General features: G+C 34.8%; 1 protein-coding gene across 2 annotated transcripts in view; it reads left to right on the top strand.

Moving 5' to 3' along the window:
* cdh23 (cadherin-related 23) overlaps positions 1-19,304 on the top strand; it is a 226,438-nt gene that overhangs the window by 44,536 nt on the left and 162,598 nt on the right. For both annotated transcript variants that reach the window (XR_008156620.1, XM_052573041.1), the window contains exons 4-6: positions 9,337-9,479; positions 9,575-9,622; positions 10,381-10,473. Coding sequence is in view for 1 of the 2 variants with exons in the window: in XM_052573041.1 (XP_052429001.1) it covers positions 9,337-9,479; positions 9,575-9,622; positions 10,381-10,473 (284 nt within the window). In the remaining variant the exon portion in view is untranslated. The remainder of the gene's footprint in view (positions 1-9,336; positions 9,480-9,574; positions 9,623-10,380; positions 10,474-19,304) is intronic.

Raw genomic sequence — 19,304 nt, 5'->3', positions numbered from 1 at the left:
TCTTTCCTTGGTTGAGTTTTTTTTTTTTTTTCAATGCTCTGTCGACATTTTCACTGGCCCTGAGTTTTTTGGATTTAAGCAAAGTATTTTTTATTATTAAACATTAGGATTTCTTTTTAGAAGAATGGCAAATTTCTATCAAAAGTTTTCAAAAGAAGTATTATGCTCACTGCAATAGTTATTTGATCAAAACACAGTAAAAACAGCAATATTTATATTTCTTTATTATTATTATTCTTTATTTATATTATATTTATTATCTATAGTTTTCTATTTAAATCTATTTTGCAATGTAGTTTATTCCTGTGATGTCAAAGCTGAATTTTCAGCATCATTACTCCAGTCTTCAGTGTCACATGATCCTTCAGAAATCATTCTAATATATATTATTAAAATTGTTTTTATTTGGATTCATTGATGAATATAAAGTTGAAATATTCATTTTAAACTTTTGTTACTTTTATTGTCATTTTTGATCACTTTTGCATCCTTATTGAATAAAAGTATTATTTAAAAAAATACTTTGTAATTCAGAAGGCAGGCCTTCATTTGATAAAGGAACTATTCGAGCTGTTCATGCCAGACTGGAGAGAGAGGGGTTGAAATTTAAAATATGTGAAAAATAATGTGTTTTTCAAACAACCTAGTATGAGAGCCTGTTCTAGTACACCCCCAAAACAAAATCAAGACTTTGTAAAGGATCATAATAGGACCCTTTTAAGTGTTGGAAGATGTTAAAGGTTTAGTTCACCCAAAAATGAAAATTAGCCCATGTTTTACTCACCCTCAAAGAATTGAAGGTGTATATGACTTTCTTCTTTCAGACCAATCCAATCAGAGTTATATTCAAAATTATCCTGGCTCTTACTAGCATTAGAACGTGAGTAGGTGGGTGTTTTTGTTCAACAGTCCAAAAGTAAAAATAAAGCACATACATCTGTAATAAAATGTGCCTCACATGGCTGCTGGGGGTAAATAAAGGCCTACTGTAGTAAATCCATTCGTTTTTGTGAGACAAATATCCATATTTAAAACATTATATACACCATTTTCTCACTTCCGCTGATTGTCATACGAGCAAGCCGTTCTGGGCGGACCGTGTAGGATGTATGCGCAGTGCGCGCCTCTGAGATATGCTAGTCTCGCGAGTTTGTTTTCAGGAGCAAAGGAAGCAAAGTTTCCTTCCTGGCTTATGTCGAAATCCTCCAACATTTTTCATTACAAATACTCATTTTGTGCTTTTAAATCATGACTGGCGTTTAGTTTCGTTGTCTCTCCTCCACGCTTCCTGTGTTCGTCAGATCAATGGTGCGTGCGCGACTTGTATGTCCTACATCATCCGTTGGAACGGCTTACATGTATGACAGTCAGAGGTAGTGAGAAAAAGGTGTTTATAATGTTTTAAATATTTGTTTTACAAAATCGCATGTTTTGCTACAGGAGGCCTTTATTCACCGACCGGAAGGCACGTTTTATTATGGACATGTTTGCTTTATTTTTGGATTGTTGAACAAAAACACCCACATACTCCCATTCGTACTCTTGCAAGTGCCGAGATAATTTTTTTATATAACTCTGATTGGATTCATCTGAAAGAAGAAAGTCATATACAATTAGGATGCTTTGTGGGTGATTAAAATAAGGATACATTTAGATTTTTTGGGTGAACTAACCCTTTCAATATAAATGGGTCAAATGGATATCCTTGCATCATATCTTGTTGTTTTTCAATGTATCACACCAAGTGTTACATTTTAAGATTGGATGTCAAGCTAAAAATAGTTTTCGTTTTTAAAAATGTGTGTTTTTTTTTAAACAGTGACGTGTCCTGGTGGTGTTGAATGTAACACTGCTCAACTGGATGCGTAACACAATGTCAACTGACCTAAACCTTTATCACATTGCCTCTGAATAATTAACCAATTGTTTATGTTAATTAATTATTGATGTTATTGCTTGTATACATTTTGTCTCAGATGTTTCTTCTAAAATTACTTCTTGGAATAATAAGAATAAGGGTATATAAGTTATTTATAAGTTTAAATAAATAAAAAATGTATTGAGATACTTTGTTTTCTCCATTTGCTCTCCTTTTATTGTCATCACCGTCTTGGAAAAATGACTGAGATTTTAGCGAGATCTCTTGTATAAGTCATTGCTGGTCTGGTTTAGGATGCTGCTTTTCATTGTTCTCAAATGTTTCTCTGAAGTGTGTGTTAGTGTTTGTTTGTTTGTGCGTATGTCTCTGTATTGCAGTACAACATTACAGTTGAGATGATAGTAATAAAGTTGGTGTTGTGCTGGTGGAGTGGTGACCCCAGGCCCCTGTGGGCCCCCAGAGGAGCTTTTGTGTAGTCACAGGGGCTGAAAGTATATTGATCTACTCAGGGATGGATGCCCTCTCTGAGCTGATTTACTGGCCCCAGCGGCCTCCTCTCCAACAGACCAGGAGCTACATAAAACACTTGACTGCCAGCATCTCTACACAATCACATCTCATACTCGCCCTCTCTCTATCTTTCATTCTCCTTCTGTTTATTTCTTTCTTTCGTGCTCACATGCTAGCCACCTATACGTCTTCCATTGGAATCTGGAAGTTTCCATTAATGTGTATTTCATTCATGTGTTGTATGCACTCACTATTAAAGTTTTTAGAGAGGCATTATTGTACAGTAATACTGCAGTGGAGAACCAGATAAAAACCTTGATATACAGTATGAATCTGGTAATCATTCAGTGCATAGGCACTACCATTCAAAAAATTTCTTTTGAAAAAGATTCTTTTTATATTTTTGTCTCATTGTAATATGCTGAATGTTTGCTTATTATTATTATCAGTGTGAAAACGTTTTTGCTACTTAACATTTTTGCGGAAACCATAATGCATATATTATTTAAAAGTTTGGGGTTAGTGCGATAACCACAAAAAAACTAAATCATTTAAATGTGTTATTTATTAAGCAAAGATGCATCAAAAGTAACAATAAAACATTTACAATGTTACAAAAGACTTATATTTCAGATAAATCTTGCTCTTGTTACTTTTTCATGATAATTTTTTTAGGATTCTAAAATATGTATCATGTTTCAGCAATATTATGCAATAAAAACAGTTTTTATATTTAAAATTTTTGAATAATAAGATAATTACTGAGCAGCAAATTAGTATATTAGAATGACTTCTGGAGGACCATGTGACACTGAAGACTGGAGTAATGATGTTGAAAATTCAGCTTTTGCATCACAGGAATAAATTACATTTTAAAATGTATTAAAATAGAAAGCATTTTTATTTAATTTTTTAAATTGTAATACTGTTTCACAAATTTACTGCATTTACTGGAATCTTTATATATATATATATATATATATATATATATATATATATATATATATATATATAGGCTTTAGATTATAAATATTTATTCAGTATCACAATTAGACCATATATGACTCATGCACTCTGTTCCAATTCTTCTGAAAACCATAAAGATTATCACTGAATGACGTATCTCACACACTGATATTGTGTGGCATCAGAAGTTTCAAAATATAGCTCATGAGTCATATGTGCTACTTTTTTGTCCGTTTTGGAGCTTGCCAGGCATAAGCAGTATTTGTTTTGTGTTAAGGAGAAGAGCAGCTTGCATTTTGTGTTCAGAATATGGATTTTGGATGTCTTTAAGACATTAAGTAATGATAGAAATCCAGCGATCCATGGCTTTAGGCTGTTCACAAATGTTCATGTTTCTGTTTGTGTGTCATTGTAATCACCTGTGGCAGTCAGATTTAATATTTTTTTTGTCCGGGATTTTCTGTTTGTGTTGTCTGGTCAGTGTTGTGCCATCGAGATGAGTTACATTCTCTGAAATAAAACATTTTACACACTTGCTGAGACGGGCCTGTGACTGCAACAGAGAGAGAGAGAGAGATAGATGATCCCGCTGGCACATTGCTCTTGTCAGTTCTTCTCGGCTGGGTGGTGTGTTAATGTGCAGTGTATCAGTCATGAGCATAATACTGAGCTCACTGTGGCCTAAATAGTGTCATCTATCAGCCCGAGCCAGAGAGAAACAGATAGAACGTGAGTGTCACTGCTTTACACATACTTGCATATAAACGTACACATACTCGTTACATACAGTATCAACACACATCAGTGTTGTTCTGACGGGACAGCTGTTCCAAATGCTCTGACGTGGGATTATATTACCTTCTGAGGAATTTTATTCAACGCATAATTTGCAGATAACGCAATATCATAATGCATTTTGACAACACAATTCCTTAATACATTGCAGTGAATAAATCCATTAAACATGGAAGACGAATTGAGAAATGTTAAAAAATAGATTTATTAATTTTCTTTTTTTACAAATATAAAAAGCAATACATTTATTGTAAATTGTTCAAAAATTCGAAAAATGTTTTTTATATATGTGACCATGTACAGTATAATCATTTTATTGAATATAATTTTAAAAAAAATTGTTTTATTTACTATAATTCACATAAAAACAAAAAGTTATTAAAGTAGTTTAAAATAACTATTTATTTGTATTATATATTTTGTGCCTACAATGGGTTTGTAGCATATAACACAATCCCATCATGCACTGCGACAACTTGTTTTTGTGCACATTAGATTATCATGGTGTTAACTTAGAAATATGCCAGTATTTGGCAAGGCAGCTCATTAGGTTTTGAAACAGAGCCACAGTTTGTATTGCAGATTGACATTTACACTGTTTTTAGTTTCTTCTGAACATATCCCACAATCCCTTGGTGCACAGACACACATCACTAACCCAGAAGAGCCATTTGTTACCCAGCATTCCCTCTCCTGTCCACACACGATGGATTCTTCCATCTCTTAAAACAGTAGAAAAGAGAGGGGGAAGTCTTTATTATTTATGAGTGCAATGTAAAACGCTTAATTTGCACCGTCTTCAACCAAATTATAACACACTGAAAGCAGCAGAATTTGCATAAATCTCATTATAAACCGAGAGCGCAGTTCATAAATCCTCCCATTAATTAGAGGTGTTTCACCTCCCTTTCACACAGCATTGTGTATTAATAAACGTGTATGCGCATGTGGTTTAACTTATTGACCTTTGTAGTTGCTGGATGTGTCTGGATATGAATGAGCTGCTTGTATAGTTTTATTTGATATATCATATGTGTGAATTGATTGCTATTGAATTTTCTTTATTTTATGCATCAGTTTATGCACTTGGCAGACATTTTTATCCAAAGTGGCTTTTAAAGCATGAACCTGTGCATGCCCCTGTGAACTGAACCCAAGACCTTGGTGTTGCTAGCACCATATGAATGCGAGGGCTTTTGTATGCACAAGTCTGAATCTTGAGTCTGTGTGTGTGTGTTTATTGCTGTGGAAGGGATTGGGCCTGATCTGTTTGTTGGTCTTTCTCATTAATGTAGGATTTGCAGCATTAGGCGTCTGGCGCCGTCAGCAGAACTAAAGCTGGAATGAGTCAGGGACCCCCTCGCCAGGTGTCTTCATAAACACACACCTGTTACTAGACACACACAGACTCCATGTGTGTGATCTATAATGAGCTCAGAGGATGTCTTTGTTACTTTGGCTGTATGGTAGCAGGTTTTTTGGGATATTGAGACTGTTTGAGAGGAGGAATGAGAGAACAAAGAGGTGAAACCCCTCATTTATAGAGGTATTTTGTTTCGATTTTGATTAATGAGACGAAGAAGGAATTAAATATTAAAATGAATACATCTCAAGGTAATAATTTTGCATCAGATTAAAATATCTAGAGGAAGTATTTCTTAAAGGAGCAGTTATTTTCTGTCATTATTTAATCATTCTCCATTGTTTCAATCTTTTAAGATTTTATTTTCTTTTGAGATATTTTGTCCAAGTTTATGTACAAGTTAATTTTACAATTTAAATCCTGAAGTGAAGTATATAGTAATTTTTTTTACATTTTTATTATACTTGCCTATTGTTATGCCCTGATTTGCACAAAGTTTGCTTTTTAGTTTACTTTATATACATAAATATATCTCATATTTATGAAGGGGGGCATATAATGTTGCTAAAAAGAACATTATTTTGTGTATTTGGTGTAATGAAATGTGTTTATGTGGTTTAAAGGGGGGGGGGGGGGGATGCTATTTCATGCATACTGAGTTTTTTACACTTTTAAAGAGTTGGATTCCCATGCTAAACATGGACAAAGTTTCAAAAATTAAGTTGTACGTTTGAAGGAGTATTTTTGTTCCCAAAATACTCCTTCCGGTTTTTCACAAGTTTCGGAAAGTTTTTTTCGAGTATGGCTCTGTGTGACGTTAGATGGAGCGGAATTTCCTTATATGGGTCCTAAGGCACTTCTGCCGGAAGAGCGCGCTCCCGTATAGCAGAGCACTGAGAGCACAACAGACATTCACTGATCAGAGCGAGAGCGTCGCGAAAAGTCACAAAAGAAGTGTGTTTTTGGTTGCAGATTACCAAAAAAAAAAACAGCATTAAGGGACCAGTGGATGGAGTTTATTTTTACAGAGCTTCAACGGAGTTGTGCAAGTGTTTTTGTCTGTTCCCTGCTGAATCTGACTGTTAGCCATGGTTTGTTTTGGATGATGGTTTTTTTTCCTCACGATAATGTCACAACTTCCAAACGCTCTCAACGCAAAAGCCTACTGGCGCTCGTGATTCTTTAGCTCCGCCCACACGTCACGCCTCCAGACGCTCGTGTTTTTCTGGGAAAAATCGGTACACACTATCTTTCTCTTATGAATATAATAAAACTAAAGACTTTTTGGAGTTATGAAGGATGCAGTACTACTCTATAGGTACTCAAGATTAACAGGATATTGAGTGAAAACGAGCATTTCACCCCCCCTTTAAGGTTAAAAAACCACATTATTTTCCACATACTGTCCATTTATTGTTTCTTCTCTATACCCCGCCTTCTGAAACACGTAGGTTTTTACAAAGCTCACCGTTCTGAAAAGCGAGGTGTGCTCTGATTTGCCAGCTATTCAGTGCGTTGTAATTTGCCAAAGTGTGAGACAGCAATATTACGCCTCTTGCCATAATTTGATGCCATGTCCCGGTCAGAATACCAGCGTGATGAGATAAAAACAATAAAACCCATTACAAACAAAGCAATTGTTGCATCTAGTGGGGACATAATTATAATGACTTATACTGTCTTTTTACACGCTGAGTTGCATCATGCCGTGTAAACATAAAACCACGTCTCCATTTGTGATTGGAGAAACAACAAACAACAAGCGCTACTCTACACTGCTCAGAACTGGTATTTGAATCATCAGTAGCAAATCCTTTAAATATGAAATCATACTTACAGACAGTGAGTCAGAACAGCTGGCATTGTAGTCTTCTCTCCCAGGATCAGGGAACGGTTCTCCATAAAATGCGCTGCACACATCTTAATATTTGGGTTGAACTGTTCTGGAACAGTGCTGTAAATACAACTTAACCACTGATTTCTAGTGGTTTCCTCTTTTGGAAGACCAAACAAAGTAGTTTCATTTTCACAACGAAACAGTGTCTCCACGACATGCTGCTGGTAGCAACAGCGAGAATAAAAGTTACACCTTCTTTCTTGGCGTGAACATTTGGGCGGTGTTATGCAAATCTTCCCACACAGTGATGTCGACATGTGGGGGTGAGTTTAAATGAGCCGTTTTAGGAGGGTGTGGACACGTATTAACTTTTATAAAGAATATCTATTTGGGTTTTAAACATTAGTCTCTGCAACTTTAGGGATCTTATCTATTCACTAACAGCTTGCAACACTCCAATGATAAAAGAAAACTTGAAATGGCATCATATGACCCCTTTAATGCTGTTATCATGATTAATCGCACCCAAAATAAAATTGTACTGTGAATATTTTTTAAGTATATATAGAAACACACACATCTAGTATATATTTTAAAAACTATTTATATGTATATATTTATATTATTTTTATATATTATACAATTTTTCTCTGAAAAGTTTCTAAAGTTCGTAATGATCTTAGGAATTAATGCTAGTTACTGAAAGTCAGATTTTGTGCAGTCACCATTGACAGATTTCAAAGAAAATCGTAATGTATTATAGGCACAGATTATTATTATTTATTTTTTTTAGCTACAGACTATAATTCCATTTAGCCTAAGGAAATCATGTTTAATTTTTTGAGCCAATTCTAGATTGCATATTGTTTTCATTTTTCATGCATCTGGTGTGGGTTTTTTTGTGTTTGGAATGACTTGGCTTCTACTTAACATACACTCACATATACACACATGTACACACTCTCATTAACACACAGTCTATGTTTTAGCTGCCTACATAGTGTGCTTCTAATGCTAATGACTCTTCCGAATGCTAAGTAGGGTGATTATTTTGCCTTCTGTTGCCTTCCAAACAAATTACTTGCAGATAATGCGTGTTTATAAGTATACTATATGATAAATATAAGTGCAAAAAAAATAAAGTAACATTTAAAATATATGTATTTATATATAATTTATTTAATATCAGAAAGTATGGTTAAAGTTTGTTTCTTGTGATGCAGAGATATTTAGTGAATGCCAAATCTAATCAGATTTTAAACGCTGTATAATCCAGCCCTAATTTTACTTCACTGGTTCTGGCAGAAATCAAAAAACAAAAAAAAACAATAACAAAACAACAAAAGTTCACACTCTTGCTAACCTGCGAATAGCTTATAGTTGTCTCTGCATATTAAACTGGGACATTTTAAAAGTATCAGACAAATTACACACTTCACCTTTAAATGTGCCTCATCCTTTGTGGCCTCCTGTGCTGCTGGATATATTTACACCTAAGCTAGGCTGTTAATCTTACTTTATGTGTGTAAATCTGTTTCATATTTACCAGCATATTTACCCTTAATGATGTCATATCCACCTGTAATATTTGTATCCAGCTGTACAACTATATCTTATATTACCTAGTTAGCAAATATTGTTGCTTCTCAAGTTTAAAGGGTGTTTTTCTTATTATAAAACAAGACAAAAGTACATATATACATATATAAAAAGTCTGTTTTGTCTGGAATGTTGCAAAAGTTTGTGATGAGCTGTTTTGTTTTATAGTAGCATACAGTAGTTGCAATAAATGTTTTATTTTTTATTTATTTTTATTTTTTTTTAGCTCCGAAAGACTTATATACAATAAAGTTCTTTCAAAGAGCAACAAGTCTTTTGTGTCAAAAGATCAAGGAAAATTAATCTTTTCATGACCCATTTAAGGTGTAATGTTGTCTGAAATATTGTTCATTGTGTGTGTGTGTGTGTTTGTTTGTGTGTGTTCAGGTACATCCATTACCCAGCTGCAGGCGATCGACCCGGACGGCGAGCCGTTGATTTTCGGTGTGGTCGGGGAAGAGGCCATGCGGTACTTCGCTGTGCAGGAGACCACTGGGGTTGTGTGGCTGAGACAGCCGCTCGACAGGGAGGTGCGGAAAACCATGAGCAACTGGCAAAAGAATTGAATGACTGTCCAGCCGACGCTAGTGATTTAATGCTGCTGTTTGTGTTTTTGTGTCTTCAGACCAAGTCAGAGATGGAGGTGGAGTTCTCAGTCAGTGACAGTCAAGGGGTGAGTTACAGATCATCAATCTATCCACTTCTCTCATCCATCTGTCTCCAAGGTCTGTGTTTTTTAACTTTCCGTTACCGTTCAAAAGTTTGAGGCCTGTACTATTTTTCTTTATAAAGAAATTAATACTTGTATTCAGCAAGGCATTGGATTTTTCAGAAGTGAGAAATTTAAAATGTTAAAAAAGATTAACATAAAAAACATGCTGTTCATATCAATTTTATATTCTTAAAAAAATTGTTACAAAAAGGTTTTAAAATAAATGCAGCTCTTTTGAACCCCTCCCCCCAAATCAAATAAATTAAGAATATCAAAACATTCCAGAAAGCTAAAATAATAATAAGAAATGTTCCTTCAGCACCATATCAGCATATTAGAATGATTAATTATGTCTCGTTGTGTAATAGCTAAATTTAGCTTTGCATTATAGGAATAATAATTTAAAAATATCTATTTTTATAGAATTCATAGAATTATTATTTTTTATATAGTATTTTTAGAATATTACTGTTTTTACTATATTTTTGATCAAATAAATGCAGCCTTGTTCAGCATACCGGACTTTTACGGACTCAAAATGTTTTAATGGTTGTGTAATACCTTATTTTAAAGGTTGGCTCGATTAACTTTTCTTTTATAGGTTTAATGACTTTAAACTAACTCAGTTTTTTAATCTATGAAATGCAATGTAAAATTTGTAGAATTCTATTTGTTATTTGATTTAATTTGATGCATTTTTTTATTTAATTGGTTTTTAGGTCGTCAAGAATAAAGTGAGCATTCAGATCGGAGATGTAAATGACAATGCACCATCATTTCTCAACCAGCCGTATTCTGTTCAGATCCCAGAGGTAATGTGTTACAGTTCACTTCTCAAAATCCTATTTTGCTTCTATAATGTGGTTGATCTTCTCATTTACTGCAATGTTTGATGTGAAAATGTGTTGGGGGAGGCATTTTATTTTATTTTGATATGTTATTTAATTTATATATATAAAAAAAATAATGAATTTGTTGTAAATTTTTATTATTTTTTACTTTAAAACATTTGATATATTTCACAATGCATATTTTATTTTGTTGTATTAATTTATTAATTTTCGTGAAACAATGTGTTGTACACCAATGATTTGAATGATTTGATGATGTCTTATGATAGGATTTATTCAAAGTTTGAATTCCAAGAATTATATTTTAATATTATAAAATATTTTTGAACTCTCTTTATTTCTACATATCTTTTTCTTTTTTTTGTCATATTCATCACCCCCATCTGAAATCAACAGACTCCCCCCTTCTCTCACTCTCCTGCTCTGCTCTGTCTATCAGCACTCTTCCAACTTCAACTTATCCCTTTCTCCTTTTCCCATCATCCGCCTGGCCCATCCTCTTCTAATCCCTGACATGAGGTAATTTGGTATAGTAAAGTAGACATCTCTCTCTCTTTCCGCAGCACACACACACACACACACACACACACCTCAGCTGATGTTTATATTGTGTGTCTATATACATCCCACATTCCTCCCCAAAGCAAATCTTCAAAGCCCCAGTTCTTTTTTCCTCTTTTCAATCTGTCATTCTGAGTAAATAAAAGTAGGGTGAGAGTGAGCGAGTGTGAGCGAGAGAGCTGTATTTAGCTGATGTTGTTTACTGAGGCTTGATGATTAAGCTGTCTGCAGTTAGGAGGACAGAAGAGGACCCGCATGTTTGGCCACTTACCCATAATTTTCACTCTTCATCAGTCCTGTGGAAAACTCAAAGAGATTTGGATTGTTCAGTGTAGAGTCTCTCTTTTAGGGACACTGAATCATCTTGTTCGTTGAAGCTTGTATCATTTCTTTTGAAATGATTTTATGTATAAAACAAGTCCAGAAAATAAAGAGTTCAAAAATATTCTTCACAATCCAAACATATTTGAAATTCAAACTTTGAATAAGTCCTATCATAAGACATCATGAAATCATTCAAATCATTGGTGTACAGTACATTGTTTCAGTAATGAATGAATGAAGATTATTTTAGGTAAAAATAAATAAATAAAAATAAATAATATATATATATCTAAATAATATAATCTAAATGGTGATTTTCATTTATATATTTACAGATATTTTTATTTAATTAGTGTAAATACACACTGTACAACATGATTTATACATATTTTACAATGCATTTAATTAATATGTAATGTCCATTATTCTACATGGTGATTTTCATTAGTGTCTTACAGAAAAAGTAGCATAACTTCGGCATAAATGAACACCATGCAGCAAATTTTACCATAATCATTATGGTCCAACAGAGAAACAGAATATCCAAATAATGCAGTCTCTGGATCAGATTTAAACAAGTCATGTCCCAAAAGAGTTGAGTCAGACAGGTCAGTCATTTTCTCTCAGGTGAATAATAACCAAGAAATGTTTTTGAGCAGCTTGGTGAAATTTGTCTGTATGTTCATATAACACTTGCATTTAGCTAGTAGAACAGCAAAGCACCATAAAAAAGATACATAGAGTATGTATATGTACTGTATACTTCCAGTGGCATCATTAAACATCATTGGTTCTCACATGCTTCATGACTACACGTCATTGATGCCCGGCCTAATTTAATCTGAGAAGTATCAGCAGATTTTAATTTTGGGGCAAACTGTCTTTTCTCCTGGTTTTGAAAGCCAAACCTGCCCCAGTTTCACCCCATCCACCTTTTCCTATTTATCTGACCTGACCTCTCTGGCATGTGGAAACACACTGTCACTCAAACTGTATTCCACCAATCAGGGATTGTCCTGACATCTCTGCTCAGAGTCAGAGGATGAGGAACAGTGCAAGGTGGCAGGAAGACCTGTAAGCACTTGGATGAAAAAGAGGATTTTATTCGGGAAAGGTTAAATATGATAACAGCTTTTATTTCTGTAACTTTAAGGTGCTTTCAAGAACATCAATGAAATTCAAATATTTATTCATGTAGAACATTTATAGAATGGTTTTCGAATAGGTTGAGCATCATAGCGGGCTGCAGGAAAGGACTGTGTGTGAATGGGCTTGTAATTGGCAGTGTAAATTGTTGGGCAGTAACTGTGGGAGGTTTCTTATGGAAGGAAAGCAGGTGAACAGCGTTGCATCTGACAGTTATGAAGCTGCTTAAATTTACAGTTGTGTGTTTGTGTGTGTGTGTGTGTGTGTGTGTGCGTAAGCATGCAGTTGTGTGTGTCAGTGTTTACTGCACTGTTATTCTGTGATGACACTCCACAGCTGCTGAATCTACAGCACTACAGCAAGAGAATTATATTGTGTGAGAGGAAAAACACTGGTTGTCTTCTTGAATCTGAGTTGAGAATGGCTTGCAATCCTATTCAGTTTGTTGAATTAAATGTATTCAGCAAAAATGCATTACATTGATCAGAAGTGAACAGTAAAGATATCAATTACTATTTCCAAATAAATACTGCTAATTTAAACTGAAAAAATGTATTAGTTTCCACAAAAATAATACACATGCAGCTGTTTTCAACAGGCAATAAATGTTTCTTGAGCATCAAAGGAACGTATTAGAATGATTTCTAAAGAATAATGTGACACTGAAGACTGATTCAGTTTTGTTATTTACAATATTTCTGTTTAACTGTATTTTTGATCAAATAAATTCAGCCTTTGAAAGCATAAAATAATTAAAAAAAAAAAAACACTAAAATATGGACTTAAATATATAATCAGCAAGCATTTATTTTTATCAAATCAAAATATTTTTTTCAAAATAAAAACCCCTTCTGTTGTTGTTAGGATGGACACCTTGTTTTGTGTAAGACACAGAATGATTTCTCTTTGCAATTACCATAAACTGCAAATAGTGAGTTTTTGGTTTGGCCTACATTTTATACATCAAGCAGAGCTTTTATGCAGAGTGCCATGCATGACACTGAAAGATTTGTATGTGTTGTTGTTCTGAGTGTTTGTAGTGGAATCACTGATATTAGATTGACTGGATGATTTTTGGCTTTAGTTCACACAAATGTCAACTTGTTGCATTTGCAGTTAGACACACTTTGCATTTGCAGTTAGACATCAGAGAGACTTGAGATCCTCTGTGGCGGTGAGCCGCATGTCGGTAAATATATATATATATATGTGTGTGTGTATATATAGATCGTGTGGTTAAACACATGACAACACAGGAATGATAAAATACACAGATAAAGCATCACATTTAATTGTGACAAAATCATTTTCTCTATTTTCTCATTTTCTCCCGATTTTTCACATCACGTTACGACTTCCAAGCTCGTTCACAGAAACTTCCCAGAAAGACTTGAAGGCGATGCATTCTGTTATTAATCTGCAGTTAATCTGTGAATTACATGAATTGTACTGTACAATGCAGCTTTCAGTGAGAGAACAGTGTGAAGAATTTTTTTAATAATCTAAAGATTTTTGGTTGTAAATTGGCCTTTTTACAATGTTAAAAAATAAAGGTTCTTTATTGGCATCTTTGGTTCTATAAAGACCTTTATATCTATATACCTTTATATTTAACATTGTACAAAGGCCAATTTTTGTGTCAGGAGCATATAATGTCCAAAACCGCTGTATTGCTTGGCCCACTCACTAGCGTTATCACTGAATAAGAGAAATAGAGAAAATTTGTGAACATTACAAATTTGTAATTTTAACAAGATGTAATCAAAGGTCTTTAGTAATGATAGAGGCCAGTGCTGCATGTCACACAGTGGCAAGCTTAATAACTGTTTTGGCAGACAGCGTATGGCATTAATAAACACTTTGAAGGGTGAGCTCAGACCTGTCAGAACAAAAAATAGGATATTTTCAAAAATGACTATTTTCACCCCCAAACCTGCCAAAAATCCAGAAGACAAAGAGCGAGTGTGCCGGCTTTCAATTTACGTTCAAAGAAAAATGGAGCTGTGGGAAATGGAGATTTGTGGTGGACAGCGATGATATGGCCTCTTGATCTGTTTGAAAACTGCCTGCCAAATGTAAAGCAGCGGATGTTTAGGGAAGGGAATTGCTCTCCCCGGCCAGTCATTATGGAATTCACTGCTAGAGCGGTAAACTGGAGGCTTTATCCCCGTCAGTCTCACTGAAATCTATTACGAACACTACCACACACACACATGGAAGAGAGAGCACTTTCCCTGCATCTCTAGTGAATTAGAGAGAGAAAAGAAGGCAGAAAGACATGCACTCAACTATTTAGCATTTGTATTTATACAATAGATCAGGTTTGGCAACCCTGGGGCAATAATTGGCATTCAAGAGAGATCGATATTACTTAGTTTAGATCTTTGTTTATTGTAGAAATGTCGAGAGATCAATATTATTTTATTGTAGAAATGTCAAATATCCTCATACTGTATCTGGATGTCAAATGTCCTCTCGGAATGATGCACTATTGTTGGAAAGTTTGAGATTGTTAATATTTTCTAGTGTTTTGAAGTCACTTGTGCTCCCCAAGGCTGCATTAAATGGAAAATGCGGAAAAACTGTAATATTGGGAACTATTCTTATGATGTTAAAGAACTGTTTTCTATTTGAATATATTTTAAAATGTAAAAAATGTTGTGACAAAAAGCTGAATTTTCATCATCATTACTCCAATCTTCAGTATCACATGAATCTTCAGAAATCATTCGAAAGATTTTCTGCTCAGTAAACATTTCTTATTACTATACATTTGTGGTCAAATGAATTCATTATGTAAACCATAAAACATGTCAACATTTGCTAAAATTCAGATTTTTTTCAAACCTCTTTGAATTTCTTTCTTCCTCTTAACACAAAATAATATTTTTTGAAGAATGTGTGTAATCAGATATTCGATGCTCTTCAGTGGCTTCCATAATATTGTTCTGTACTGTGGAAGTCTGTTGGGACCATTGACCCAAACTTTTGAAAATACTGTATAATGGATAGTGGAAATCAAATTGAGCGAGAAACATGGCAAGTGCTACAGTATTTAGTAAAAACAGTCACATCACCAGTGGCCTCTTTGGTCTTTGTGGCCTTAAACTGCCATCTCTGATTGAAAATGAATGTTTTTTGGTTGCATTGTCGCTGCAAATTGCTGTATATGTGAATATATGTTCTGAGTTTGGCCTTTGATCTCAGAAGACAGCATAATTGAGCTCAACAATAATGCTGGAATGCATCTAAATGCCACTTACATCGAGAACAGGTTTTTTGTGAAGGTTATTTGTGAGGTTTTTGTGCATTTATGATGCTGTATGTGATTTTTTGTCTGTGTTTGTGTGTCCATGTGTGTTCTGATGGTTATTTAGTGAGATATCACAGATGCAGACTCATCTCGTTGCAGTTTAGCACACATCATTTACACTTCAGTGGCTAATACTAACAACGCCTGTGTCCTGTCCGTCAAACTCTCTCTCTCCTTCTCTCTATGTCCTGTATCTGCTTGAGCATGAAGAGCACCTTTGATTTGTGTTTGCAGGTTTTGGAGTCTAATCTCACCAGTCATACCAGAGAGAGCTAGAAAGAGTCTTCCATGCCTGTACTGCTTGAATCAACCAAACCACAGAATCACACATTCACATTCATTCCTGTAGCACACGTCGAATGTAGATTAGTCAGAGCAGATTTGTGCCGTAATCACAGGCCGCTCATTTATGTGGGAAGCAGTTTGCTTTCAAGAGTCTGATTCATTGTGCAGGAAAAGACTTTAAAGCGAAATCCCAAAAATAGTATGTTGTAGTGTTTAATATATTAGAAGTATTCATGCTGTTTTGAACAGATACGCTACTGTAAAAAAGTTTGAGGTTTTAAGGTTTTTAAAAGAAGTCTCTGATGCACCAAGGCTGCATTTCATTGATCAGAAGTACAGTAAAAAAATATATATACAGTATTGTTCAAAATAATAGCAGTACAATGTGACTAACCAGAATAATCAAGGTTTTTCGTATATTTTTTTATTGCTACGTGGCAAACAAGTTACCAGTAGGTTCAGTAGATTTTCAGAAAACAAATGAGACCCAGCATTCATGATATGCACGCTCTTAAGGCTGTGCAATTGGGCAATTAGTTGAATTAGTTGAAAGGGGTGTGTTCAAAAAAATAGCAGTGTGGCATTCAATCACTGAGGTCATCAATTTTGTGAAGAAACAGGTGTGAATCAGGTGGCCCCTATTTAAGGATGAAGCCAACACTTGTTGAACATGCATTTGAAAGCTGAGGAAAATGGGTCGTTCAAGACATTGTTCAGAAGAACAGCGTACTTTGATTAAAAAGTTGATTAGAGAGGGGAAAACCTATAAAGAGGTGCAAAAAATGATAGGCTGTTCAGCTAAAATGATCTCCAATGCCTTAAAATGGAGAGCAAAACCAGAGAGACGTGGAAGAAAACGGAAGACAACCATCAAAATGGATAGAAGAATAACCAGAATGGCAAAGGCTCAGCCAATGATCACCTCCAGGATGATCAAAGACAGTCTGGAGTTACCTGTAAGTACTGTGACAGTTAGAAGACGTCTGTGTGAAGCTAATCTATTTTCAAGAATCCCCCGCAAAGTCCCTCTGTTAAAAAAAAGGCATGTGCAGAAGAGGTTACAATTTGCCAAAGAACACATCAACTGGCCTAAAGAGAAATGGAGGAACATTTTTGTGGACTGATGAGAGTAAAATTGTTCTTTTTGGGTCCAAGGGCCACAGGCAGTTTGTGAGACGACCCCCAAACTCTGAATTCAAGCCACAGTACACAGTGAAGACAGTGAAGCATGGAGGTGCAAGCATCATGATATGGGCATGTTTCTCCTACTATGGTGTTGGGCCTATTTATCGCATACCAGGGATCATGGATCAGTTTGCATATGTTAAAATACTTGAAGAGGTCATGTTGCCCTATGCTGAAGAGGACATGCCCTTGAAATGGTTGTTTCAACAAGACAATGACCCAAAACACACTAGTAAACGGGCAAAGTCTTGGTTCCAAACCAACAAAATTAATGTTATGGAGTGGCCAGCCCAATCTCCAGACCTTAATCCAATTGAGAACTTGTGGGGTGATATCAAAAATGCTGTTTCTGAAGCAAAACCAAGAAATGTGAATGAATTGTGGAATGTTGTTAAAGAATCATGGAGTGGAATAACAGCTGAGAGGTGCCACAAGTTGGTTGACTCCATGCCACACAGATGTCAAGCAGTTTTAAAAAACTGTGGTCATACAACTAAATATTAGTTTAGTGATTCACAGGATTGCTAAATCCCAGAAAAAAAAATGTTTGTACAAAATAGTTTTGAGTTTGTACAGTCAAAGGTAGACACTGCTATTTTTTTGAACACACCCCTTTCAACTAATTGCCCAATTGCACAGCCTTAAGAGCGTGCATATCATGAATGCTGGGTCTTGTTTGTTTTCTGACAATCTACTGAACCTACTGGTAACTTGTTTGCCACGTAGCAATAAAAAATATACTAAAAACCTTGATTATTCTGGTTAGTCACATTGTACTGCTATTATTTTGAACAATACTGTATATAAAAAAAAAAATTCCTCCAGTCTTTAGTGTCACAACATCCCAACAAACCATTGTGCTACTTAATAGATTTGTAGTAACCATGATACATTTATGAAAGTTATTATTATTGTTTTTTAGGAAAGTTGATTTTTAATATTTTTTTATCAATATACTGTATCCTTGGTAAATAAAGGAATTAATAAAGAAAAGAAAATTTTACAAACAAAATCAAACTTTTGAACGACAGCATATTATGGACTACGGTGGGATTTTAAATCTCATTACTGATGCTGAGGTTTGGTTCAGATTAATGCTCTGGAATTATACAGCGTTTGCACAAAATATAATTTGACATTTTAATCAATTCAATGTTTTCTCACTCTCTGTAAAATCAATACACTTTTACTCACAGATGACAAAGTTCATTTTTAGATGCTCTTTTACTTCTGGAAATGATTGTGGATTGCATCATTCGTTCAGATTTTTGACTATGATATATGTTGACTGTGTGGTTTGTGATTTATTAGTGGATATTAGTTTCAGTGTTTGTAAATGCTTACATTTTCTAGTTTAATCACACAGAATTGACGATTCTGTCATCGTTTACTCATCCTCATGTCAATCAAAATGTGTATCGTTCTTTCTTGCAAAGAACACAAAAGGAGACATTTTTTCACAACAAAAGCAAACTGCCACCAAGAACTGTCACACTTTGAGGAAGTACTGTACAAAAAGTGTTAAAAAGTTTTACAATTCATATCATAGTATGGATTAAATTTATGTCATTGACTAAAACTGAGTAAATGATGCTTATCTAATCCTTCAGTTAATGTTAATCAATTAATGAACATGTTTTTTATTGTCTAACCTGCTTCTGTTTCATTCTTCCTGTCTGTGTCTGTATTTCAGTCTGTCTCTCTTTCTTTTTCCTCATATTCCCAGCACAACTGCTTTGATGTATAATTGAGTCCTGCACCCCATCCCTCTTTTCCTTTTTCACTGTCTTTCCTCTCTTTCCCTGGAGATTGAGAGAGACATAGCAGGACTGTGACTTGAGCACATGACTTACACCGATAGTCAGTGTGAGAAAGTATGCACTACATCCATATGATATGTGAGGAGTTTCCACGAGTAGAATGATAATCAGTGATTACTCATTTATGCATCTAAGCATCCATACATCCATCTTTTAGT

Source organism: Carassius gibelio, chromosome B13 (assembly GCF_023724105.1).
Source record: "Carassius gibelio isolate Cgi1373 ecotype wild population from Czech Republic chromosome B13, carGib1.2-hapl.c, whole genome shotgun sequence".
Taxonomy (NCBI): Eukaryota; Metazoa; Chordata; class Actinopteri; order Cypriniformes; family Cyprinidae; genus Carassius; species Carassius gibelio.
This window is presented reverse-complemented; position numbering and strand designations above follow the sequence as displayed.